The 25959-nt window shown below is 43.4% G+C and overlaps 1 protein-coding gene across 1 annotated transcript in view; it reads left to right on the plus strand.

Moving 5' to 3' along the window:
* MAPK12 (mitogen-activated protein kinase 12) overlaps positions 1-25959 on the plus strand; it is a 51337-nt gene that overhangs the window by 6724 nt on the left and 18654 nt on the right. The window contains exons 3-4 of the mRNA XM_033162436.1: positions 5167-5225; positions 7324-7435. Coding sequence (XP_033018327.1) covers positions 5167-5225; positions 7324-7435 — 171 coding nt within the window. The remainder of the gene's footprint in view (positions 1-5166; positions 5226-7323; positions 7436-25959) is intronic.

A 25959-nucleotide genomic window follows, 5' to 3' on the forward strand; every position in this document is an offset into this window, starting at 1 on the left:
CCCCAGGTGGTTGTCATATGAAATCTGATGTACGTTTGTAATTTTATTTCTCGGCATGCCGCATGATTGTAATAAAACCTATGAGTGGCTTTCAAAAAACAAAAAGAACATTGAAGTTAAAACATTGAAAATATGAAAACATTCAAAAGTAAATAAAAAATCCATGGTAAACATAAAGGATTAAAACACATTTACAAGTATGCAAATAATAATGCCAAGATGCCAATATTATATGTCCAGAAATTTCTGTTCCTATCCCGGCCATCCTCATGCCTCTTAGTTTATGCATATGAGCGCAAATGTACAATGTTTCTTCATATAATCTTGCCATTATATCAGTGAATGTGCCCTCTGTTTTGTTTCAGACTTGAGTATTGTTAACATTTGCAACTTTAATTAAACTCTTATTAGCAGCTGTTTGCAACAGTCTTCCATGTTGTGCAATTAATCATAATGCAAAATATACTTAACTGTTACAAAGTGAATGAATATATATATATGCGAATATATCATCACAGTAATACCAAAGGCAGGTCACACAATAAATTACTTTCTATATGCAAACAGCCCCAGCTGTCCCTGGGCACAGCAGCTTGGATCGTAAAAGTGTGGTCCTAAACAAGTTTACCTAGAAAGGCCCATCGATTTCAATCAAGCTTACTCTCGTGTAGCCCTGATAAGTTAAATCCAAAAAGTTCACAATAGTAATGTTTCCGATCTCCTCCCCATCCCTGGACCCCAAAGCACTCCATGAAGATCCTCTCTAGGAAGTTGACCGGGGGGGGGGCACCTAAAAATATGGGCAGCACTGATGCCAGGGATGGAGGGTGAGAATGGGAAACATTTCTTTCTTGAGCTTCCTAAAGGCTGAAATCTTACGCATGGGACTGGCAGTAACCCCTGTGACCATGGTGCTCTTTATATTTATCAATGTGCAGAAGAGTCAAGATAAGGATAAAAATGTAATTTTGTGGCCAACCTTCCAGAGCAAAAGAAGAAGGTAAGAGCTTTAGCAGAATGATTGTGAGTTAAATTTAAGTTGATATTTCGACAGTCTTGAAATCTCAAGAGAGATAAGCGGTACCGTAAGAGCACATTAGGAGGAAGAGGTCAGTGCAGATGCTGACAGAAGATGTATGAGCATATTAGTCTGTGCACGTGTTTTTTTTGCCCCATCTGGAGATTACGTTTAAGTGGGGGGAAATACCATAAGTGAACAGACACTGTGTTTTGAAAGGGATAGAGATGGAATGTTGAAGATAAAGTAGAATTAATGTAAAGGGAGAAAGGAGTAAAGTAAATTAATATCACAGTTTTTGTTAGGATTTAAAATACAAACTCAGTTTTAAACAGTGGTTTCAGTCCAGAAGAATACTGAATGTACTTCTGTATCACTAAAGTTCTGTGCCTTTGCAGCTGAGTTCTTGGCAGATTTGCTTGGGATAAGCAAGGGAACCTATCCCGAACTAAGCTTGCATAGGATTGGAACCTGATTGCTTATCCTAAATATTGGGAAATAGTTGATATAATTAAAAGTCAGAAGTATTACCGTCAAGTCCTTTGGCCGTTTACTTGGAAATTCTTTCCACATTTCAGTAGGACTTCCCATCTAGGCTTTAAACATACTTAGGTGAACTTCGTTTCAACTTTTATTCGAAAGTTATTCAATTAACTTTCTGTCATATAATGTTTAACAAGGCTTTTTATTGGTCATGTTACTGATAAATACTGTATCTTCCAAGTTGTTTAGGTTTGGGGTCTCATCGGGTACTGGTTAACAAGTGGCTTTCTCTGTGGAATACAGCGTTTTACAACATTGCACAACAGCGGAGAAGGGCCCCATTTCTATTTAAAGCAGTTTCATACCACTTTAAACATGCATGGTTTTCTCCCCAAAAAACATTCCTGGAAAGTGTAAATTGTTAAGGGTGTTGAGAGTGGTTAGGTGACTCCTGTTCCCCTCACGGAGATACAATTCCCTCAAGGAAATTCTCCCTAAACGGCCTCGGCCCAGTATACCTGAAGGAGCCTCTCCACCCCTATTGTTCAGCCCAGACACTGAGGTCCAGCTCCGAGGGCCTTCTGGCGGTTCCCTCGCTGTGACAAGTAAGGTTACAGCAGGCATAGGCAAACTCGGCCTTCCAGATGTTTTGGGACTACAATTCCCATCATCCCTGACCACTGGTCCTGTTAGCTGGGGATCATGGGAGTTGTAGTACCAAAACACCTGGAGGGGCGAGTTTGCCTATGCCTGAGTTACAGGGAACTTCTTGGTAGTGGCACCCGCCCTGTGGAACGCACTCCCACCAGATGTCAAGGAGATAAATACAGTTTTTAGAAGACATCTGAAGGCATCCCTACGTAGGGAAGTTTTTTTAAAAAATGTTTGATTTTTTAATTATTCTTTTATGTTTGTTGGAAGCCGCCCAGTGTGTCTGGGGCAACCCAGCCAGATGGGCAGGGTACAAGAAATAACGATAAAATGTTATCATTAATATTAGAGTTTCCTGGGAAGAGGAATTGATTGTCAAATGAATTTGGAAATCGGAACTCTGCGAGTGAAATAAGGGTCTCTTGGAAGCTACATTTCCCAGGATTATTTAGATGTATAATGCAAATGTTTGTGCTCAAAACAACAATGAGAATACCACACTGTTACAAAAAAAGAAAAAGAAAAACTCGGTTAAAATTGTTAATAAACAAGACACTGTTTCCAGTACAGAATTATTGTGTCAGGATTATGCACTGCATGTAATGGAAAAGCAGCAATCTGGGCTGATCTAGGAAAAAAAGAGATATTAGCTGAGGGAGTGGAAGAACCACAGCAAAAATAGTGACCCTTAGGGATTATTGCTAGCAAACAGCCTCTGTGATTGAGCAGGATGAACCACATGAATAGGGATACTGAGACTCATCATTATAATCCTATTTGCTCTTGATATTAACATGTGATGGGTTTTCTGGGATTCCTGTAGGCAGAGTCAACAGGAAATGGGAACGTGGCAAGAAAATTTATGATCCTTCTGCTGACTAATGGAATGAAAATTGCAGCCAATGAAGGAGCTATTTGGGAGTAAGAGTGACTATAATTGGATTGCTGAGGTCAAGATAATTCGAAATAAGTGGTTGTAGTGATGCATACAGTGCCATACAAATGAAGGCAATACAGATAACATTTTGTGTATGCCCGTCTCTAAATGTTTTTTTGCAAGCAACACTGCAGAAACGCAACATGTTGTGAAAGTTAAAACATGCAAGTTGGAGTGGTTTTGGTAAGGCAAGAAATATTGATGATATTCCATGTCTGCCAAGGCAACTTGGCTTCACTGTTCTGCGGTTTTTAATGCATAACATCAAAAGAATGAGATCCGTAAAACATCAGAGAGATGTTTCAGTTCATTCAGAATCTGAGAGTGCAGTTGACATAGAACCTCTTGCCTCAAAATACATTTGCTGTATATAAATATGGTGCATTGGTTTTCAGATAAGCTTGTGAAGCAATAGTAAACAACATACATACATATATATATATATATATATATATATATATATATATATATATATATTATATATATATCTCAAATGCAGCAGTTTCATTTTAGGAAAAGCGGGTGTTTTTACTGTGCCTCTTCAGTGAAGTGGTCTTCTTTCTCTTCCCACCTTCACCAGCTATGTAATGGATCAAAAATAATCAGAGATCATGGGTTATAGTTGTCCTGGTTTGGCTAAAGTGCTAAACCATTTAGTACTACATGAATGAGCCTTGCAGTTGTCCGTTCCCATCTCCCCCAGCAGTGATTCTGTAAGGGGGAGACTGGCGGTTTTTGCTCTGGTTTTCAATTAACCACAATTTTAGTGCTATACTCAAACCCTGAATTGTGGTTCATCTTAATTACAGTTTCTTGAAACAAGCCAGCTTCATAAATCACAATTTGAAGTTTTATTTGTTTCAGTAAACTATATAGTTTACAATAACTGCGGCTTATCTGCGTTGGAACATAATACTAAATTGAAAATCTCCCATCAGTCTCATAACTACATCAGAAGAGGAGAAGGGAAGCAGCAACCGAAAGGCATGAGTCTTGCTCACATAATACTAAACCAAACACATCCTATGCTTCTACCACACTAGTCTTGAGAACCCCCCAAGCCTCAGGTTGTTGGGGAACTATGGTGAGGAGGTGGAAACCTCCATTCTGCAATCACAACTTGCTCTGGGCTGTTGGGATCCGGCCCTCTAAATCTGTTACATGTAGAATTACTGATATACAGTGGTACCTTGGTTCTCAAACTTAATCCGTTCTGGAAGTCCGTTCCAAAACCAAAGCGTTCCAAAACCAAGGCACGCTTTCCCATAGAAAGTAATGCAAAATGGATTAATCCGTTCCAGACTTTTAAAAACAACCCCTGAAATAGCAATTAAACATGAATTTTACTATCTAACGAGACCATTGATCCATAAAATGAAAGCAACAAACAATGTACAGTGGTACCTCAGGTTACATACGCTTCAGGTTACATACTCCACTAACCCAGAAATAACGCTTCAGGTTAAGAACTTTGCTTCAGGATAAGAACAGAAATTGTGCTCTGGCGGCGTAGCGGCAGCGGGAGGCCCCATTAGCTAAAGTGGTGCTTCAGGTTAAGAACAGTTTCAGGTTAAGAACGGACCTCCAGAACGAATTAAGTTCTTATTCCGAGGTACCACTGTACTGCAGTCACACAATCAACCAGTACCTTAACTGGGTTCCACACAGTCACAAAAACAACAACAGAAGAGCCGCAAAAACAAAAATGCAATATAAATAGCAAAAACAGACAGACCTCAGCGTAACACTCAAAACGGAAGTGTGGCACTCAAATCAGAAGCGTAACATTCAAAACGAAAGTGTGGCTTTCAAATTGGAAGTGTAACACTCAAAATGGAGCATGTTCGGCTTCCAAAAAGAGTTCGCAAACTGGAAAACTTATTTCTGGGTTTGCAGTGTTTGGGTTTTAGAACCAAGGTACCACACCACTGTGTCACCATTTACTTCAGCGTTTCTCTTGTGACTTAAATCTTGCATAGGGTTATGTTGTTGTTGTTGTTGTTGTACCTTCTCATCCATCCCTTTTAGTGATTGTTAAATGTCAGGGTTTTTTATTATTCTCCTCCCCATTTCATAGGTGATTGGACTGCTAGATGTCTTCACACCAGATGTGTCGCTGGATAAGTTTAATGACTTGTAAGTTTACAATTCTCTTGAAAAGTTTGGATGATATATAAATATTTGTATTTAGGTTCCAAGAGGACTGGTTGCTTTGTGTTCCTTTGGCGGTCACTGTGATATAAAAGCTAGATTCTGATTTAATTTGCTTTGAAGTGTATTTGTAGAATTACTGTCTTCCTTAAGTAAAAACACCTAGGCCTGATTTATGCATTAGCAGGAGCACCATGGAAACTACCTTTCCACACAAGTATGTACTAATATTTGTCATGTTAAGGACTCGTAAGGTGTGTTAGCTGACCTGATTTTTACATTAAAAAGTATATTGGAGTTTCTCACAGGTAAAGGGTTTGTTTTGAATAAGTGGAAGTATGTTACTTCTCTCTCCTGTTCCACCTGGTAGAGGAATTTCAGTTCCAGTGCATTATTAGAGAAAATGACCTTTCACATAGAGATTCCCTGAGATAAAAAAAAAATGGGAGTGACATAGCAAATTATTGCTGACCATCGTAGCTTAGTATATATTTCATCCCTGTGCTCCTTAACTATGCAATTGACTTACTTGTCTCACTGTTTTGATATCAGTTCCCTCCAGACTCAGGCTTCGCTTTTGGTTTTCTCCCAACTGCAAATTAGCATTGGACCTTTAATGACGACCTTTCAGAGGGGTTGCATTCCAATGGCAGGGGCAGAGACCAAAAGTAGCCAGAGCAATAGATATGACCTTTGTACAATTGGCATATGCATCCTACCATGCAAGCAAGCCAAATGCCTTATTGCAGTTCAAGATGCATTGCAGCCCGGCAGAAAACAGGGTGAATGAAGGGTATTGCCAGGGGAAGAGTCCTAAGAGCCACATTTGATTAATTGATTGATTTATATACTGCCCTATACCTGGGGGTCTCAGGGCAGTTCACAGAATAAAATCAAGGAGTGAAACCACAAAATACATAATAAAAATAAAAACAACAACCCAATAGGCCCCCCCTACAAAAAAAAAACACATTTTAAAAGGGTAAAGGTAAAGGGACCCCTGACCATTAGGTCCAGTTGTATCCGACTCTGGGGTTGTGACGCTCATCTCGCATTACTGGCCAAGGGAGCCGGCGTACAGCTTCCGGGTCATGTGGCCAGCATGACGAAGCCGCTTGTGGGGGGCTACACCTGGTCCTCTGCTTTTTGTATACATAGATGAGCTAGTGTACAGGTTTCTCCCATTTTCTTCTTGAATGTGTACACAGTAGGCTAGTGCAAACCGCAAGCTTTTATTTAAAAGCCTGCACACAGAATGCAGCTTCAGCAAGCTACTCTCGTTAACTACCTGTGTGTTCTAGGAGCAATTAGCGAGCTATCTCCAATTGGCTTTGAAATATTCATGAGCTTTCAGCAAATTAGCTACAGTATAATAAAATCGTGGGGTGAGCACACATCTATGTTTTCATTATTCAAGATTACCCACGCTCTCTGAAGGTTATTAACCTTGGTTCCTTGCGTATCTGAGTTATTGATGAGGGAGCTTTGTTTTGTTTCCTTTGCACTAAATATAGCCGAAATGTTCCGGCTTCTCCACCACCCATTCTGCCTATTTAGTCACTTTATATGGATTGCATTGCTCCCACTTTGAAACTTGAATAATTGAAGAGTATAGGGTGGAATTTCCATCCCAGCCTAAGGCACTGCCGAGGCATCATTTTATACATGTTTATAATTGAGTAAGTGCCATTAAATTCAGTGGAATTTAGTAAACATCTATAGTAGTAGGTTGCAAGTCAGTGTGACATCTAAAGCTAAGGGAAATTTTGATCCAAAGCCTTTATAATTGCATTGAATCAATCCAATTTTATCATTTAATGTCTAATATAATTGTGTCTGGCAACTAATGGCATTACTACCAGTCAGTATTTCTTGCTTGACTGCAAGTGGCATGTTTACAGTCATTTTTGAAAGCATAAACTGATTGCGGTGTTTGGTTAAATAAATCTTGCCTTAAAACACAAGCTTGCAAAATAGCTTGCAGAATAGTAATTCTCAGAAATGATTGTTTTGTAATATTAATGTTTTTATTTGAATTGGTGTGTTGTTTAGTTAAGCAAAATGATTTCTTTCTTTTTTTTAGCTACCTTGTCATGCCGTTTATGGGAACAGACTTGAGTAAAATAATGAAGCATGAGAAACTAACTGAAGACAGAATCCAGTTCCTGGTCTATCAGATGTTAAAGGGCCTAAAGGTTAGATCTCTCTCCCCACCCCCCTCATCCCTCTCTCTTTCTCCTTTCTTGTTTTATACAGTAGACTTTTCCTAAGATCTTGTGGTTAGGAAATTGGGATTGTGCTGCAAGCTCCTCCACATACAAATTTCCAATGCCTTTCATGGTCTCTTTAGCTATGGTTGTGGCGTTCACCCCTAAAGGTTCTCCAAGGGTTAACTTGGCAGGGAGGAGATTGACCAATGGGAGCTCTCCAGGCAATTAGAATGTGGAAGGATGGCAGTTAGAGAGGATAAAAAGGCAGTTAGAGGCTAGAAGTGGGGCAGTTGAGTCAAAGTGATAGAGGGAGATAGAGCTAATGAGCAGAGCTAGAGCAGAATGAATAATAAACAGGAGGCATTAGGGATAGTTATTGGAATACTAGGTTGAGAGTTGAAATATACTTATCTGTTATTAATATACAGTTATATTAAACATTTCACCAAGTTATTTGAAACCATTACGCTTTGTACAAACAATAAAGAAACATGTTTTATTTTTACCGCAAACTGAATGTGAAGTGAGTTATTCATTGCCAGAGTGAATACTGGCTGGTGGCAGCGGATATTCCATATGTCGTTGGGGCAGTTACCAATAGACCGTCAAACGTCCGGGGGTGCTGCTCAGGTCTGAGAGAGTGACCGTGACAATGGTGTAGCGCATTCTTCCCAATCTATTTCCCTTCAGATGTCACTAGACCAGGCATCCCCAAACTCGGCCCTCCAGCTGTTTTGGGACTACAACTCCCATCATCCCTAGCTAACAGGACCAGTGGTCAGGGATGATGGGAACTGTAGTCCCAAAAGAGCTGGAGGGCCGAGTTTGGGGGTGCCTGCACTAAACTATAGCTACCATCAGCTCTGAACATCGGCCATGCTGATGGGACTCTGGTCAGTGGGCGGGGAGAGGCTGGTATAGTGTCCCATCTGAACTGAATCGGGGGGAAATTCAGGGTTTGAAGTGATCTGCAAGCCCTAGTTGAGCGGGAATCTGCCTAATGCTCATGGGATAGTGTTACATTTGAATCTGTGAGCAAGTTTCCCTCATATTTATTTCTAGACATATTTATAGGTCCCCTTTTAGAGCGTGGTCTTCCCAAGACAGCTGACAGAACAGTAGTAAGGCATGAAATGCCCTTAAAAGCATGCCATTTTAAAACAGCAACATAACATGGCTAAAACAGCAGCTTAAAAGGTAAAGGGACCCCTAACCATTAGGTCCAGTCGTGTCCGACTCTTGGGTTGCAGCGTTCATCTCACTTTATTGGCCGAGAGCGCCGGCGTACAGCTTCCGGGTCATGTGGCCAGCATGACAAAGCCGCTTCTGGTGAACCAGAGCAGCGCACGGAAACGCCGTTTACCTTCCCGCCGGAGCGGTACCTATTTATCTACTTGCACTTTGATGTGCTTTCGAACTGCTAGGTAGGCAGGAGCTTAGACTCCAGTAATTAAGACACAGCACTGAAAGCATTTTTTAAATGGCTCAGTAACTTAAGATCTTGAGGCAACCTGAAACAAATGCATTTTTTTAAAGGCTTATAATGTTGGGCCTTTTCCATCCCAATAGGGAAAGAGTTTCACAATCTGGAGGGGCGCCACAGAAGAGACCCTGTCTCTCATGCCAGCCGTGCAGGTTTGGAGCGTCAACTTTAAACCGTACTTCTTTCCTTAGAATTACAGTTACTGCAGTTCGGCTGTGGAGACAGGCTTCTGAACATGGACCCCTAACCCCTAGCTGTATGAGTATAGCCCCATAAAATAAATTCCATGTTCACCCACCAGCTGTTTGGAAGACATAGCACATGGTTGAATTTAGTCCTTATTCTTCCTCAACTGTTTCTTTTAGAGGGTCGGTCATGGGCACTGTTGGTTCACTTGACTTGCTCCTCCCCGCTTGACAGAAATGTTATATTATTACTGACTTTCGATTCCATTGTGAAAGGGCAGGGCCCACTTTAAAACGCACACTGTCCGATCTTATTACCATGGCACGCTTCAGGAAAAAAATGGTCTCGGCATAAGTGAAATGTGAATGCAGACTGCATCTTGACCTAGATTTATTGGCTAAAACCCAGGGTTCTTACTGTTGTATTTGTATCCATCCTGAGAGCATGAGAGCTGGCCTACAAAGTTTGAATAAGTGAGTGAAAGGGGCATGCCAAACGAGAGGAAATGGGATGTTAATGTCAATGGCAAATGGCTTCCTTCAACCCCCCATGCAAAAGAGAGAGAGAGAGAAATCTGTAGCTTGCCTGCTAGCTGGAAATGACAAGAGTGAAGGATGAAGAATAAATTGTGTCTTGTGATCAGATATATCCCTTAGTTTTGTTGGACTGTTGGCATATTCAGTACCTAGAATCCAACTAAGTACTTTTGAGTCCAGATTTAGGCAGCAGTCCTGTATTTAATTTAAAAAGGTAAAGGACCCCTGGATGGTTAAGTCCAATCAAAGGCAACTGTGGGGTGTGGCGCTCATCTCACTTTCAAGCCGAGGGAGCCGCCATTTGTCCACAGACAACTTTCTGGGTCATGTGGCCAGAATGACTAAACCGCTTCTGGTGCAACGGAAACACCATGGCGGAAACCAGAGCGCACGTAAACACCATTTACCTTCCTGCCGCAGCGGTACCTATTTATCTACTTGCACTGGCGTGCTTCTGAACTACTAGGTTGGCAGGAGCTGAGACAGCAAAGGGAGCTCACCCCATTGTGTGGATTCGAACTGCCAACCTTCTGATCAGCAAGCCCAAGAGGCTCAGTGGTTTAGACCACAGCGCCTCCTGCATCCTTTGTATTTAATTAGCTGAGTGTTTAATTAGCTAGTGTGTTTTACTGTTCATTTGCCTGTTTCTCTTGCTGCATTCCTTTCCTTTTTTTAAAAAAAATAATGTGTAGTCTAGGAATCAGCCATGCTATTAGGGCCTTACACAATGGGTCTGGAGGCAGGACACTCTTACCTGGTGGGTGAAAAAATACAATGCGGCTTCACTGCCTCACACAGTCTCTCACGTTTGTCTGAACTGGCCCATTATCTCAGTAAGAAATGAAGGCAGAAAAGCAGCACATAGCAAGAAGATAAAGTTATTCAGGCAGCCTAGAATATATTTCTTTTTTTAACATTTCAGTTTCAGTGAGGCATCAGAGACGAAAGAATCATTTTAGGGAAGGGGAAAATAAATAGTTCGTCTGGTTGCCACAATTCTTCTATACCCTGCAATAGAAATGATTGCCTTCGTTGATCATAGGGCAAGTTTTTCATCCTCATGATGAAAACCATATAGTGGTCTGTCTCTTACCAAAATACTGTATATTCTGGCGTATAAGACTACTTTTTAATCCAGGAAAATCTTCTCAAAAGTCGGGGGTCGTCTTATGCGCCGGGTGGAGAATCTGTGGTCGAGTATATCTCAAACTCTATATTTTAACTGGAAAAGTTGGGAGTCGTCTTATACGCCCAGTCGTCTTACACGCTGGAATATACGGTACTTATTTCCTTGTTTTGGTGTAGATTACAAGTTTAGCCGCTATCTCCATTTGAATTCTAAACGTATCTTGGATCTATGCAGAACGTGCTAAATTGAGTAGAAGAAGCACATATTGGGCAGTTGTGCAAAACATGTCGAACAACCTTGCTAATGAAAAGGAAAAGAAAGGTCCTCTGCTTTTCGTGACTTACAGAACAGACAAAAGTCCCGAGGATGCAATTCCCAACTTTGGGGTTAACTCTCAACATCTAGCTTTAAACACTTTTGTACAGCGTTTAGTTTTATTTGGAATATTTGCACCACATCAGAGCAGTGAAACATGACCTGTACAAATGCTACTTCCAATTCCACTCTCACTGATCCAGATGTTTTCTGTATAGATTTACCGGTACATGTCATTGACTTATTAAATCCACTTCACATGGAGGCACAGTGAGCTTGTAATGTAGCCATTGGTTCCTTGCTTTCCACACACATCATTAAATGTTCAGACTGTTGTCTGGTTTTGTGTTCAGCCTAAACAAACATAGTTATCTGGGGGGGAAATCAGTAAGGAGATTATCTACCTTGAGGGACCTTTCTGTGCTTGAGCAGCAATCACACAGAGCCCACTTAACACTGTCCTTGGTTCACCTTTAAGCTATTGTTTAGCTCAAAATGCTGTGTGTGAATTTCTGTTTTGACATGATTTTGCAGGAGGCTTATCAACTCAAATGCTCCTTTTGATTACATGCAGTTGCTTCTTATCTCAGGCCTAGTTTGCATACCTCTCCTGGAAACAGCCCAAACCATCATGCACAAAACAAGAGCATTTAAAGCGGCAATTTACGCCGCTGCTTCTCTGAGTCCCAAATGCTGGTCCTGTGTTCTTGGTAAGAATAGCAAAGCAATATAGCCTCTTTCTGTCAAACTGTTTCCTCTGCACGTTTATCACATGGATATTTGCTTGTAGCCTAAGATAAGGAAGCGCATGGAAGGAAAGTTCCCCATTGCCTCCTTCCCATTTGCGGGTGGCGCTGTGGTCTAAACCACTGAGCCTCTTGGGCTTGCCGATCAGAAGGTCGGCGGTTTGAATCCCCACGACGGGGTGAGCTCCCATTGCTCTGTCCCAGCTCCTGCCAACCTAGCAGTTTGAAAGCACACCGGTCCAAGTAGATAAATAGGTACTGCTGCGACGGGAAGGTAAATGGCGTTTCTGAGCGCTCTGGTTTCTGTCATGTTGTGCCAGAAGCGATTTACTCATGCTGGCCACATGGCAAGGAAAGCTGTCTGTGGACAAACATCTTGGCCTGAAAGCAAGATGAGCGCCGCAACCCCATAGTCTCCTTTGACTGGACGGACTTAACTGTCCAGGGGTCCTTTACCTTTTTTTTTACCAGTGAATCCTTCTACAAGGCCTCTGGAGATGCTGGTCACCTTGCTTGAACAATGTGGAATGGTTTGCAGTGGGGAGGAAGGCCCAAGAAACTTTCCTTCCATGAACATCCTTCAGTTTAACTTACCTTAGGACCCAAGCCCATTTTTTTTAGCAATTTTACCCTTCCCTAGCAGTCCCCATTAATACACCCCATCACATGTTGTACAGGTTTTGGTGTCTTTGGGGAAGGGAGGAATAGGAATCTATTTCTCACATGAACTTTCTTAACTGTGCAAAATTCTGGGGAAGCTGAGGAGCCTCTACTTCAAAATGAAATGAATGAGGCTTGCTTAGGCAGAAACCCGCAACTCTCACTCTGAAGTGCAGTTCTGGGTTTGAAAATTGCTGTAAAGCACACAGAGCTTGGACTCCTTAAGAAAATTCACCTTCAGATCAGTGAGAGAGTTGTGGATCGGTGCCTAAGCAGTTCTCACTCGTTTCAAATTGGCTTATATTTTGTTGATTTTCGAGGTCTAATGCTTAAAACATTTATTCAAAAACAAGTGCTTCTGGGCTTAGGTAGAATTAACTTCCTTGCAAATAAATGCATTTACAGTAGGATTATAGGCAGAACTTTCTCTGGGTATATTCACTGAGTGCAGATGTGTTTTATTAGTTCTGCATAACAGGGATATTTAGGAGAAGGCATATCCTAGTTGGAATGCATTTGTTTCTCAGAAGAGGGAGTTGGCTGCTGGCAGGAAATGCCTATTTTTTCCTGTTTCTTTGTAGGCCATTAGGATACTCCAATTACTTAGAAGTATTTCCTTTGCAACTCTCTCCTGCTACATGACTCCATGAGTCCGTGATAAGATTTTTCTTCTTCTGCTGCTACAAAAGGTCTCTTTGATATGTTAGGGACATACACCCTTACTAGAACCTTAGAGGTTTGCCTAGGCCCCGGACAAGAGCCTCGAAGAAATAAAGATTAAGATAGACATGGCTGAATGTGTGGGGGGAACACTGAGCAGTAATTGCAAGCTCCATCGACAGCCATCTGTAAGGTAAAACCAGAAAAATAATCCAGGTAGAGAAGTATGTTACAGAAAAGATCACCGATAGTCTCTCTCATTTATTTTATTTTTCTCTGGTCTGCTTAGTCTTTCTGTTGTATATGAGGACAGGTATGGGGCAGGAAAAGATGCAGGTGCCACTTATCAATTGATATGCTGTGCTTGTGCTGACAATCACTGTAGGATTTGCAAAGGAACAGGGCTTAGCTAGCACTGACAACCAGCTGATCAACATCACCTGCAAAGACCTGTGTCGTTGCCTGCACAATTGTTGTTATTATTGTTTGTTGTTATTTACCTGAAGTATACCTGAAGGAGCGTCTCCAGCTCCATCACTGAGGTCCAGCTCCGAGGGCCTTCTGGTGGTTCCCTCACTGCAAAGAGTGAGGTTACAGGGAACCAGGCAGAGGGCCTTCTCGGTAGTGGCGCCCGCCCTGTGGAATACCTTCCCACCAGAGGTCAAGAAAATAAACAACTATATGACTTTTAGAAGACATCTGAAGGCAGCCCTGTTTAGGGAAGTTTTTAATGTTCGATGTTTTATTGCTTTATTATTATTAGTAGTATTAATATTCTGTTGGGAGCCGCCCAGAGTGGCTGGGGAAACCCAGCCAGATGGGTGGGGTATAAATAATAAATTTCTATTATTATTATATAATTATTTCAATTAATATAGCACCCTTTATCAAGAGATCCCAGGGTGGTATACAACATTAAAAACACATTACAGAACATCAATGATAAAATCATAATAAAAGGCATACTGACAGACAGCCTAATAAAAAATTAGTCATTATAATAACAGTCCTCTTCCCCCACACTTTCAGAGATTATTTAATAGCCATAGGCCTGGGTAAAGAGGAATGTTTTTGCCTGGCACCTAAAGACATGTAGTGCCGCCCGCCCTGTGGAATGCCCTTCCATCAGAGGTCAAGGAAATAAGCAGCTATCCTATTTTTAAAAGACATCTGAAGGCAGCCCTGTTTAGGGAAGTTTTTAATATTTAATGCTGTATTGTTTTAACACTCGATTGGGAGCCGCCCAGAGTGGCTGGGGTACAAATAAATTATTATTATTATTATTATTATTATTATTATTATTATTATTATTATATTTAATGATGGTGCCAGGCGAGCCTCTTTGGGGAGAGCAGTTCACAATCAGGGAGCCACCACAGAAAAGGCCTGTTCTCTTGTTGCCACCCTCCGAACCTCACTGGGATGGGGGGCGGGGCAAATGAAAATGGTTGTATGACATCATGGTGTGTGTGTGTGTGTGTGTGTGTGTGTGTCCCCATTATATATTACCTGCAAAAGTTGGCACATGGGGGGGTGGGGAAGGTAAGGCACCAGTCCACCAGCCAGATTCAGTCCCTAACTCTTGTTTTACATTAAGAGAGAAACAGTGGTTGCCTTCACTTGTAAAGTTTGGCTTAGCCTGTTACCTGAACTTGGGATCTTCGTTAAGGTATCTCCTCAGCCATGGGCTGTAGCCAAGGTTTGTCCTATGGTGAAAGCTTGTGCTGAAGGAGGAGAGACCTTAATCATGATCCAGAATTTGGATGACACACTTGAGCTTAAAAAGCCTAGAGAGCCAGTGTGGTGTAGTGGTTAAGAGTGGTAGACTCGTAATCTGGGGAACCGGGTTCGTGTCTCCGCTCCTCCACATGCAGCTGCTGGGTGACCTTGGGCAAGTCACACTTCTCTGAAGTCTCTCAGCCCCACTCACCTCACAGAGTGTTTGTTGTGGGGGAGGAAGGGAAAGGAGAATGTTAGCCGCTTTGAGACTCCTTCGGGTAGTGAAAAGCGGGATATCAAATCCAAACTCTTCTTCTTCTTCTTCTTCTTCTTCTTCTTCTTCTTCTTCTTCTTCTTCATCTTCTAGAGAGGACCAAAGTTGGTTTGAGCTCCTATCTTGGAGCAAACATATTTGCATAGTCCCAGGAAGCCATTGGCTTTTTAAACAGTGCTAATTTGGGAGGCCGTGGTTTCCTGTCTGTGTTTATATCGAAGAAGAGCATCTGTTTGAGGCAAATGGATATCATTACTTGGAGTTAGCTATGCAAGGCATTGTGGAGGGCAAGGCATGTGTTCTCACAGCACTGTGACAGGAAAATTGGCCCTTCCTTCAATTCTGTGTTCGGGGCATCTGTTTTAGCCACAAAAACTCTGCTCTCTAGTAAATCTGGCAGCCCTTCCCCAGAGAAAAGAAGTAAAGAAGACACGCAAAAGGTGTTCTCTAGAACTTCATACAGCTAGGATGACCAATTTTATAGCATCAGGTCATCCATCAGTTTTATTGTATATAGCCGAAGGCGACGGAGAATAAAAGGAAAGCTTTCATCTAAAATCATACAATGTAACCTGTATCAGTTTACAACATAAAAAGAAATTTACAGCATTAAAAATTGAGATTGGAGTGCATTCACATAGCTGGAACGGAGCTTCTTGGCTGCCAGCGCAAATTTGGCTCCCTGGTGTGTAATATATAGATCTTTATCTGCTAAGGTTTCGATTCTCACTTCCTGTGCGGATCGACCTGGAAGCCAGTTAAGAAACGGTGATACAAAAAAAACGCCTCTGGGCGTTGTATATAGGGGGCAAATCAGCAGATAGTGTGTAATGTCTTCTATCTGATTGCATCCATATATACGATCCATATGGTGCATTCCCTGATATCTCCCCTCTAAATATGCCGAGGGCATCCTGTTGGAATCTTAGTTCTACAAAGGCCCTGCGTAATTGTGGGAAGTTCAGAGTCTCAAGGCAACGGGGCCTTGAGTGATTGGTCTTAATTTGGGGGTACCAAGTAGAGTAACGGGCGGCAGTGATGGATGCTCAGGCTTGGTTGGCATCCTGGTCAAAAATCCAATTTCTGTCCGGCGGCGACGCCATCGCCGGGTGGTCGAAGGCTGCTTCGGGTCCGAAGCGCCTTGTCCATCCCGGGGGTTAGGAGCCGCGCTACCGCAGCGCGCGGCCCCGGTTGGGGTGCGGGAAGAGCGTCCCGCACCCTGGGCTCCCCGGCTGCGCCCGCGGAGGCTCCGAACCCTTCCCCTGCCCCCCCTGTAAAGGGGGAGTGGGGGTGAAGGGACAACGGAGCCGGGCTTACGGGGATATGCCCCAACCGGGATGCAAATGCGGCGGCAAAGCCCGCGGTGAGCGTCTAAGTTCTACCTGTGAAGAATGGAGCTAAAGGAACCCGGTGGTCGTGAGTAAATAATCTTGGCAGAAATCGTGTTTTTGGAACGATCCGGGGGGAAGGAGAAAGGCAGCCTGCCTCCCTCCCTTCGAGCCTAAGAAATTAACCAATTTGAGGGATTGCTGCCACAGAACTGGTTACAAAGTAATTAAAATCGATACATGAGACTGGCAAACTTTTTTCTTGGGAAGCTAACTAGCGGAAAATATCTCCATTTAAAGTTGCGGTGTTTGCGCTCCAGCTTAGGAAAATGGCGACGAACAAAGAGACAGGAGAAGAAATATGATACCCACTTCCTCCTCCTCTGCCAGTATGTTGGGTTTCGTCCTTGAACTGGTATTGAACTCTGGACTAACAGATGAACAAAGGCTCACTGCCTTGAATGTGGAATTACTTTGTAGAAAAGTCAAAGTCTTGTGTGGGGGTCTGAAATGGAACCAACTGCCCACAGAGGAGGCTTACAAAACTTTTGACACTTTGGAAGAAAATCTCGTCAAAGAGCTGAGAGGGTGGATGGAAAGATGGAAAGAAATGAGTGAGCTACTTCGGAGAAGAAATTCGCTTGTTGGGGGTGGCAGCCCCAAGGCGATGTCAAGATTTGCTATATCCAGCCCCCGAGGTGTGAGCTCGGGGGCCAGGGACAGAGAATTAAGGTATTTACAAGAAGAAAAGGAATGCTACAAAGAACCGGAGAAGCTGAGAGAGGAAGAGTTGGATACCTCGGAGCTCGTGGCAAGGAGAGCTTTGGACTGTGCCTGGATCTGTGGACGTTTGGAGAGGGAACCTGCATGGAAGTTCAGTGCTGATGCCATCAGGAGAAGAAGAATGGACAGAGGGGGTGTGGGGTGAAGTATTAAGCAAAATCTAAAGCAATCTGTTATGGTATTTTGAAATCGGAGGGTGAACACTGTCAACAATAGTTTGTTTTATTATTTGTTTGAACATGAAAAGAGATATTTCAAGTTTTTATGTTATTAGCAGCAGTTCAAAGGACAGAAGAGATAGATTTGATGAGGATGATCTGTGAGGATTTATGAGGATGTAGTATAAATAAAGTCAATTTAAGTGGTTTAAGTTTATAGATTAAGACGATTAAGATTAAGATGAAGATTAAGATGAATGTCTTACTTTATATATATAATTAAGTTTAATTTTTTAAATGAAGAGGTTAAAAAGTAGATTATGGATATAAACTCGAAGGTGAAAAGGCAGGGGAAGTCAACTGTCAAGATTGGAAAAAGAAATTTTTTTTTTGAGATGTCTAATTAAGAAGGAAAATCATGGCAATTTTTGTATTAGATGTGTAATTGTATTTGTTTTGTATGTGTATAAATGTAGGTGTGGTTAAGGTTGTATGTTGTTATAAGTAAAAATGTCAATAAATTCTTATAAAAAAAAAAAATCCAATTTCTATGGTCACGTGGGCTAAGGGCTAAGTACCGTACTTTTCGCTCCATAAGACCACTTTTTTCCTCCTAAAAATTAAGGGGAAATATCTGTGCGTCTTATGGAGCAAATGGTGGCCCCTGGAGCCGAATTGCCCAGGGGCCAAAAGCAGATAGTGCTTTTTATTTTACAAAGAGAAAAGGGGGTGTTGAAAGGACCCTGCTCAGCAGCTGATCAGCAAGAGATTGGGAGAGAGATAAGAGTCCCCGGCTCCCTTTCTGTCGGGGTTTGGGTGCTGGAGCTCCTCGTGCACAGCCTTGGACTGGTTATGCACGAGGTACCAGTTGCGGGGAAAGCGGCCAGCGTTCCGCGTGCTTTTGAGCACGGTCGCCGGCCAAGTCTCACAATCTGAAGGAAGTTGAGTAAGCCAATTGATGACTCCGAAGGTGTGTGAGTTCCTAATTGCCTTCTTAATGAAAAGTTGCCTCGTGAAATAAAATATATACCCTGACTCTGAATAGACGGACCAACTTAAAGAAATTAAAATTTTTACTTTACTCCCCCTTTTAACCCCAAAGGAAGACAGACACCGGTTGTATCTTTAGTGGCTTCGGCAGAACCCGCATAGGCTCGTCCCCTAAGCTAAGTTCTCCTAAGCTTAAAGTCCCTGCGCGCCCAATCTTCCGCGAGGCTAGCTAAATAAAACTAAAACCGAAATATCTTCCGCGGGCCTAACCCTAGGCTAACCTAAAGGAACCTATCTAAAACTAAAACCGAATGATCTTCCGCGATCTAACTCTAACTAAAGAAAAACCCATCCAACCCGTCCAGCCCGCTCCCAATACCCTTAAACTAAACCCTGAACTTAAAAGAACGTCGACTGACTAAAACCAAAGAAACCAAGGAAAACGTGCCTAAGCGGGGGTGCCTCTGCCTTTTATTAAGGAACAAACGTGACATCATCATCAATGCCTCAACCAATAAAATCACTGTCGCTGCCCTCCAAAAAGGCGGGAAGCAAGTTTAACGCTCATTAACAACTTTGAACATGACCGGAACTATAAAATAAAGGCGGATTAATCTCATAAGTGAACCACACTATTCATTCATGCTTTCACTTTCGCTTTTGTGCGTAGTTATACCAAAAATAGATCTCGAAAAACCTCATTAAATAACTACATAAATATGAATCTATGGCGGATCCGTGAAACGTATTCCGACATATCATCTTTCTTTTTTTGTTTTAAATTAAATTATTTTTGTTTTAGTTATATAAAGAAAGAAAAGTTAAAGACGTCATAAGCATTTGTCCTGACATAAACATTACCATTTGTTTTGATATAGACTTTGATATAAACACTACCAACATTATCAACATTCACCTTTTCATAGGAGGAAATACTTGTACAATAATGTAGCAATAAAGTCATGAAAATAACAAACCACTGGCTGAACATAAAAAGTGATCGATCCGATACACTATAAACCTTTTAGGCATATATATCATGCAGCATAAAACAACAAATCACCTCATAAGCATATATACTTTCGCGTGCAGCGTAAAACAACAAATTACTCCCCAAACACAAGAGAGGACCTGATACAGGTCCAAAATTAAAAATAACGGATAACGACTGCCCAAACATAAGAGAGGTCCCGATCCGGGATCCAAAATAAAATATAACTAGAGCTGGGGCTTCATTGCCTACCCAGACCCCTCCCCCTTTTTTATTTTTTTTTGGAAAACTGAGGAAAAATGGATAAGGTAACAGAAAAGGGTTGTGGCTCTGAGGCTACAGAATCGAGGGAACTTTCAGGGAGGTAGATTCTGGACTTACCACAGCGACCACAGGTAACGGGGAACTAGGGTCCGATTCCAGAGAGGGGATTTAAGCCACCTAAGTAATGGCTTTCCGGCCGTGAGTTGAGATTTAAGCCACCTAAGTAAAGGTCTCCCAGCCATGAGAAAGGATTTAAGCCATCTACGCAAGGGTTTCCAGCAAAAACGAGATGGGATTTAAACCACCTACATAAGGGTCTCCCATCAACAGCAGGAAACAGAGTGAAGGGAAAAGCTGGGAACCTGGTTTACTGCCAAAGGTAGCATATAGAGGGGGATTTTTTAAAGAAAAAGGGGTACCAAGAGGGTAGGATGTCACCAGACTTGACATATATACTTTGAACAAATCCGAGAATGACCAATTCTTTGACCAAAGGAAAGCATTTCAAATAAGGTATACAAATATCAAAACACACAGTTTAGACTACAACTCTTGTAAGCACAACGTGGAGATTCAGAATTCTTGAAATTGAACATATATGCATGAATATGTCTATGACTAGAACTGCACAAAGGCGATGTTTTGACCTTACGTAAACATTTCCATATCATCAAAATTGTGACGCTCTAAATGGAAACCGTTGCAGAAAAGCTTTGTATACATAAACACCCATATTATTAATTACCAAGCTATAAGGAAAACACATGTAACACGCGAGGCGGATATTTCAAGAAGCATACAAAATTGAAAATACAAGTTTTGTAAATACAATAAAAGTACAGGACAGTTTTAGAACTGCAAAATACACTGGAGAGGAAGATGAAGACGATGAATGAGTTGCCGGTCGTCTTCTACTCAGGTATATACGATCCTGGAAGTCAGGAAAAGTTCATGGAACACAGGAAAAGTTCCTGAATAAAGTTCTGCATACGAGGGATACAGGAACACCTGTAGAGGAAAGAAGGTTAAGCAAGCAAATCATAGCGATCTGCTAGTGAGTGTGAGAAAGAGTGAAACTGGAACAAATCCAGGCAGCCAGGAACCAGAGGCCGCCCAGAAGCAAACAAAAGGCCTAGGCAGTAGGAGGGTAAGGCAAACTGCCCAGAACTCAACTGGTGCTGTTTGTTGAGCACTTTTGAAGAGTTGCTGCACTTGGCAGGAAGTTGAGAAGTTAGCGAGTAGCTAACAATCAGAGTTGGAAATCACGGCTTGCGATGAAAAGGGAGTATCGAATTTCACGCAAGGTTAGTCCAGCGTGTCTTCTAGAGGAGAGTGGGAGTTGAACGCACAAACAAGGTGTGGGAAGTAGGAGTTTTTTCCGCAGAAGCAAGGATAGTCCTCCGCTGAGAAGGATTAAGCAACAAGGGGCTACCGTTGAAGATGCAGGTTGGCAAGTACCACGCAAGGGTTACCTGACTTGACTTTTAGATGAAGAATTCCTTGCGGAAGACAGTACTCCTGAGCACAAGGAGGAACCGCCTGAAGAGCCTGTAGTAGAGTTCTTGGCTGATGCAGGAAAAGATACTCCAAAAGAAAACCTGGGGAGATGCGGAGCATATTTGCAATCAGGTAGAGAGCAACAGAAAGCAGGTGAAAAGGGTTTGCGGTTTTGGTTGGAAACAGGTATGCTGCAAGAAGTGATGGCAGCAATCTGTAGACACGGTGAGTACCATTCAAAATCAGCCAACAGAATGCCCATGCGAAAGACAGCACGGAACATAGCAAGGAACGTCCCATGGTTGGCGATTGGATCACTGAAACAAAGGAAAGTTTCAACGGCGTGAGAGCGCTTGAAGATGCTGCTGAACAGAACTTGTAGACAGGAGAATTCACCTTACCAAGCAGTGAAACTCTCCAGGAGAACTTTGCAATAGGCTTTCTGCAAAGGACAGTTTTAAGACTATCAAGGGAACGCTCTAAGGTCAATGACTGTGGAGCTTTATCCATGAGGTACTGACGGAGAGTAAAGGGTTGCATACGATCCTGGTGTAGCAGCTCTTTGATTAGGGCCTCTGCTGCAGCGAGCTTTTCTGACGTCAGCGCCCATTGGTCGACCCATACAGGGGGTCCTTCCTTCCACGTGAGTGGAAGAGCATGTACTGGCGCTGATGCAAAGGCCCACATCAAAAATGCGTATGGACAACAGTTCTTGCTTTAGACAATAAGTCTCTACCCCAAAGGGTGATAGGCACATCCATAACAAGCGGACGGAGCTGCACCATGGAGCCTGAGTCTGACTGGAAGGTAATCGGATGCACGCTCTGGTGGGCGGGTTCGAAACCTCCGACTCCGAAGACTTCCTGGGTGACAGTCGTTGCCCACTGGTCAGGCCAATCCTTTCTGGCGATCACTGTGACATCTGCGCCTGTATCAAGAAGACCCTTGATCTTTCGTCCACCCATTTCTAAGACGAGATGAGGGCGTTCTTCTGTAATCTTGATTAGCGCCATTGCTGCCTGAGGAGGCAAAGAGTCTACAGGAGCTGTAGGCGTAGAAGTAAGCAAATAGAGTCTGGCAATCTCCAAACCTTTTGTTAGGACACAAGGAACAGTTGAAAATCCTGGAATCAGCAACTGCGATGAATCTGTGATTCGAACTAGGCCTGCAGTCAGTGTGACTGTGGCAGGGAGGCGATCCATCCTAGGCAGAATAAGGCAAATCGAAGTGTCTGGGAATGGACCACGAACAGATGTTGGCAATTGCTGAGCAAACCATGGATTTGAAAAGTAACAGTCCTCTGTTAAGAAGAGTGGTATACCTGGGACAGAAGAAGCTTCTTGTTCTTCATTGGCAGTGTCTGAAGACATCTTTTTGGCTTCGGGTTTTTTGCACTGCTGAAGTTGGCAACTTTGAAGCTGCTTTGCGTTGAGTTGGCAAACTTGAGGTTCTTCCGTTGGTAAGAGTTGCTGATGCTGTTGAACCTGCTGGCATTCAGTCAGTTGTGCATCAAACTGGCAGGATGGAACTTCTTCTTTGACACAAGGCAGTCGAAGTTGTTGTTCATGATAATTGTTTGGTTGTGGGGGGCTGAGCTTAAAAGCTGGAGGTGACACAAAGGTGTGGACATTGTTAACTGGAGTGATGTTTAAGCTTCCACAAGAGGGAGCTGGCTCACTCGCTTGTATTCTTTGGCCACATGGAAAGTGATCATCAGCTGGGTTGCAACTTGAACACTGCTGTTTCACCAAGGGCAAATGTTCTTCAACGATAGGTTGACCTTGATTTGAAGGTGAATAAAGCTCAGGTGCTGCAAGGTTGACTTCAGTAGGATGTCTTCTCAACGTTGAAGGCAATTCTGCGATCAGAGACTTGACTGTGATTGCTTGCTGTGAAGCGGGGGTAACATCAGTAGGAACTGAAAGGTGGTTAGCAGGAGGTGAACTGAATGCTGTGTTCTCTACTGGAACCCTTTGAATAGGTAAGGCAGACGATGAAACCTCTGGAACCTGAATGTCTGATGAGGTCACATCTTTTCTCTGGACATCTGAAGAGTAGACATCTCTCTGGATCACTCTCTTTTCCTGATGACCTGGATAAGGAGTAGCGTTGTTCATCTTTCTGGGATGGTTGACCTTCATGATGTTCTTGAGCTTGCACCCTATTGTTTTACCGGGGCCGGGGCGCGGCCCGCAGAACCGTTTCCCTGAACTGGAGATGAGGTAGGTGATGTATTTTGTGGATTCAAACGACAATCATTCGCCCAATGAAATCCTTTTTGACAGATGGGACATCTCTCTGGTGGCTTGGCAGAAGGCCTTGGTGTTGCCGTGCACTGCGACCTGAAATGCCCATCGCCTCCACACCCATAGCACTTCTTGACTGGCGTAGAGCTGTCTTGACGTGGCATCTGTACCGCAGCTGCCAAGAGTTGTGCTTTGTAGGAGTGGGTACCAACATTCTGGCAGACGCGTAGCATCTCAGTCAATGTGGCATCTGGACGAGCTGCAACTGCTGTTAGGGCATTCTTGCAGTCATCGTTGGCATTTTCAAAGGCAAGTTGTTTTGTCAGCATGTTTCTGGCATGACGATCTTCTATCTGGCGTTCCACTGCAACAATCAGGCGATCCACGAAGTCCCCATAAGGCTCTTTTGGACCTTGCCTAACTGCAGCGAATCCTGATACTGAGCTGGCATCTGTGCGATTGGGTAATCTGCGCCAAGCTTTGACTACGATGTCTGCTATGGTGACGAGTGCAGCATCAGGTATGGCTAGCTGTTGATTGAGATTGGAGTAATGTCCTGATCCTGTGAGCATATCTTCTGTGGCGAGTGGCGTTGCACGTCTGGCTGCTACTTCTTTCCACTCTTGCAGGCACAGAAGAGCATCTGTAGGCGACAGGAAGGTGCGAAGTATCAACTTCCAATCAGATGGCAGAAGTCTACTAGTGGACAGTCCTTCAAGTAAACTTCTAGTATAAGGAGCTTGAAGTCCATTTTCGCGTATGGCTTTTCGCAGTTCACGTAGTGTTTCAAAAGGGATGGCTTGATATCTTGCAGGTTGTCCTCCATTGGGACGAATCACTGGAAAGATGTGCATTGGATCAGCACTAAAGTCTATTTGTCCCAAAGCTGCTTCCAAAGCTTGAGTTCTGCAGATGGGTTGCATTGCTGTTGGATCTGTAGGTGGCATCAGTGAGTTTAAATCTTCTTGATGCTTTCCAAATGATGAGCCACTAGATGGTGCTAAAGAGTCTTTGACATCTGGATGCCTTGAAGATGGCTGACTATGAAGACAAGATGGCTGACTTGAAGTTGGATGAAGACAAGATGGCTGACTTGAAGTTGGATGAAGACAAGATGGCTGACTTGAAGTTGGAGCATAAGGTTGTTGGCTCTGTACTGCAAGTCCTGGCATCTGGATCATCATTGTTTGGCTTTGTTCTTGTCTTGGAATCTGCATTGGCATCGGAGGTGCTGAAGGGTTGGTAAATTGCTGTTGTGCTGCTTGCATTGAAGCTTGGATTGCTGTTGATTGGAAATCAGCTTGCTGCAAAACTGGAGCTGCTGGCTTGAGCGCGGCCTGCAGGGCAGCAGGGTTTGCTGGCAAAAAAGCTGCTTGCTGCTGCTGCTGCTGGATCGCTGGCAAAAGCGCGGCTTGCGATGGAGGAAGCGGGACCGTTGCTTGGAGCAAGGTCCGCGGCTGCTGCTGACTTGAGATCGCTGGCTGGTAAAAGGCCTGCGATGACTGCTGAGCGACTGGCGGTGGGGCAGTCCGCGGCGGGGCTTGAAAGGCCGACGGCGTCTGCTGCACCGGCACAGGTGACAATGAATCTGGCAATGACAAATTGGACAAGGGCGAGTGCGTGTACGACAACGGGGCCTGAACTGGCTGCTGCGAGGGGGCCGAAAATGGCACAACCGCAAGCGGCAGCACAGGGGCACTATTAAGAGCAGTATTTCCTAAATTCACTGTTCCATTAAGCAAAACATTTCTTGGAGCGATTTGTTGAAAGCAGTTTCTTACTTTGCTCCATACCAATTGTACAGGAATTCCGATTTTCGGGTTGGCCATAAATTCTAACCCGATCCTTTCCCATGAAGCTAGATCTTTCGTTCCCTCCTTAGGGACCCAAGGGCAAACTTCCCCAATAGTTTTAACTAAAAGCTCTACTTCTGATTCAGAGACAGGGTGACCATTTCTTTTCAAGAGGTACAATAAATCTTCACAAAATTTAACTTGAGCAGTTGAGAGTGAGGAGCCCATTTTTAGCACCTTTTCCAAACTTTTCCTCCCCCACCCGTAGGCTTCTACTAGGGGACACCGGTCCTACCCGTAGGCTTTAACCGAAAAACCTGGCACCCGTAGGCTTTAGCCAGAAAACCTCCACCCCCACCCGTGGGCTTCTACTAGGGGCTACCGGCCCTACCCGTAGGCTTTGACCGAAAAACCTGGCACCCGTAGGCTTTAGCCAGAAAACCTTTCCCTCCCACCCGTAGGCTTTTTCGGGAGACACCGGCCCTACCCGTAGGCTTTGACCAAAAAACCCTGGCACCCGTAGGCTTTTGCCAGAAACCCTTCCCACCCGTAGGCTTTTTCGGGAAGACCTTACCCTGCCCGTAGGCTTACACTAAACTCCTTGCCGCTCTACCCGGGGACCCCTTGGGGCAAATTTTACTCTATTTTGGGCAAGCGGTGGATTCGCGCTACTGCAGCGAAATCCTGGATAAACCGGGCCGTTATACCTCACCTCTCAACGTCTGTTTCCGAGCCACTTCCGATATGTTGC

Source organism: Lacerta agilis, chromosome 10, assembly GCF_009819535.1.
Source record: "Lacerta agilis isolate rLacAgi1 chromosome 10, rLacAgi1.pri, whole genome shotgun sequence".
NCBI lineage: Eukaryota > Metazoa > Chordata > Lepidosauria > Squamata > Lacertidae > Lacerta > Lacerta agilis.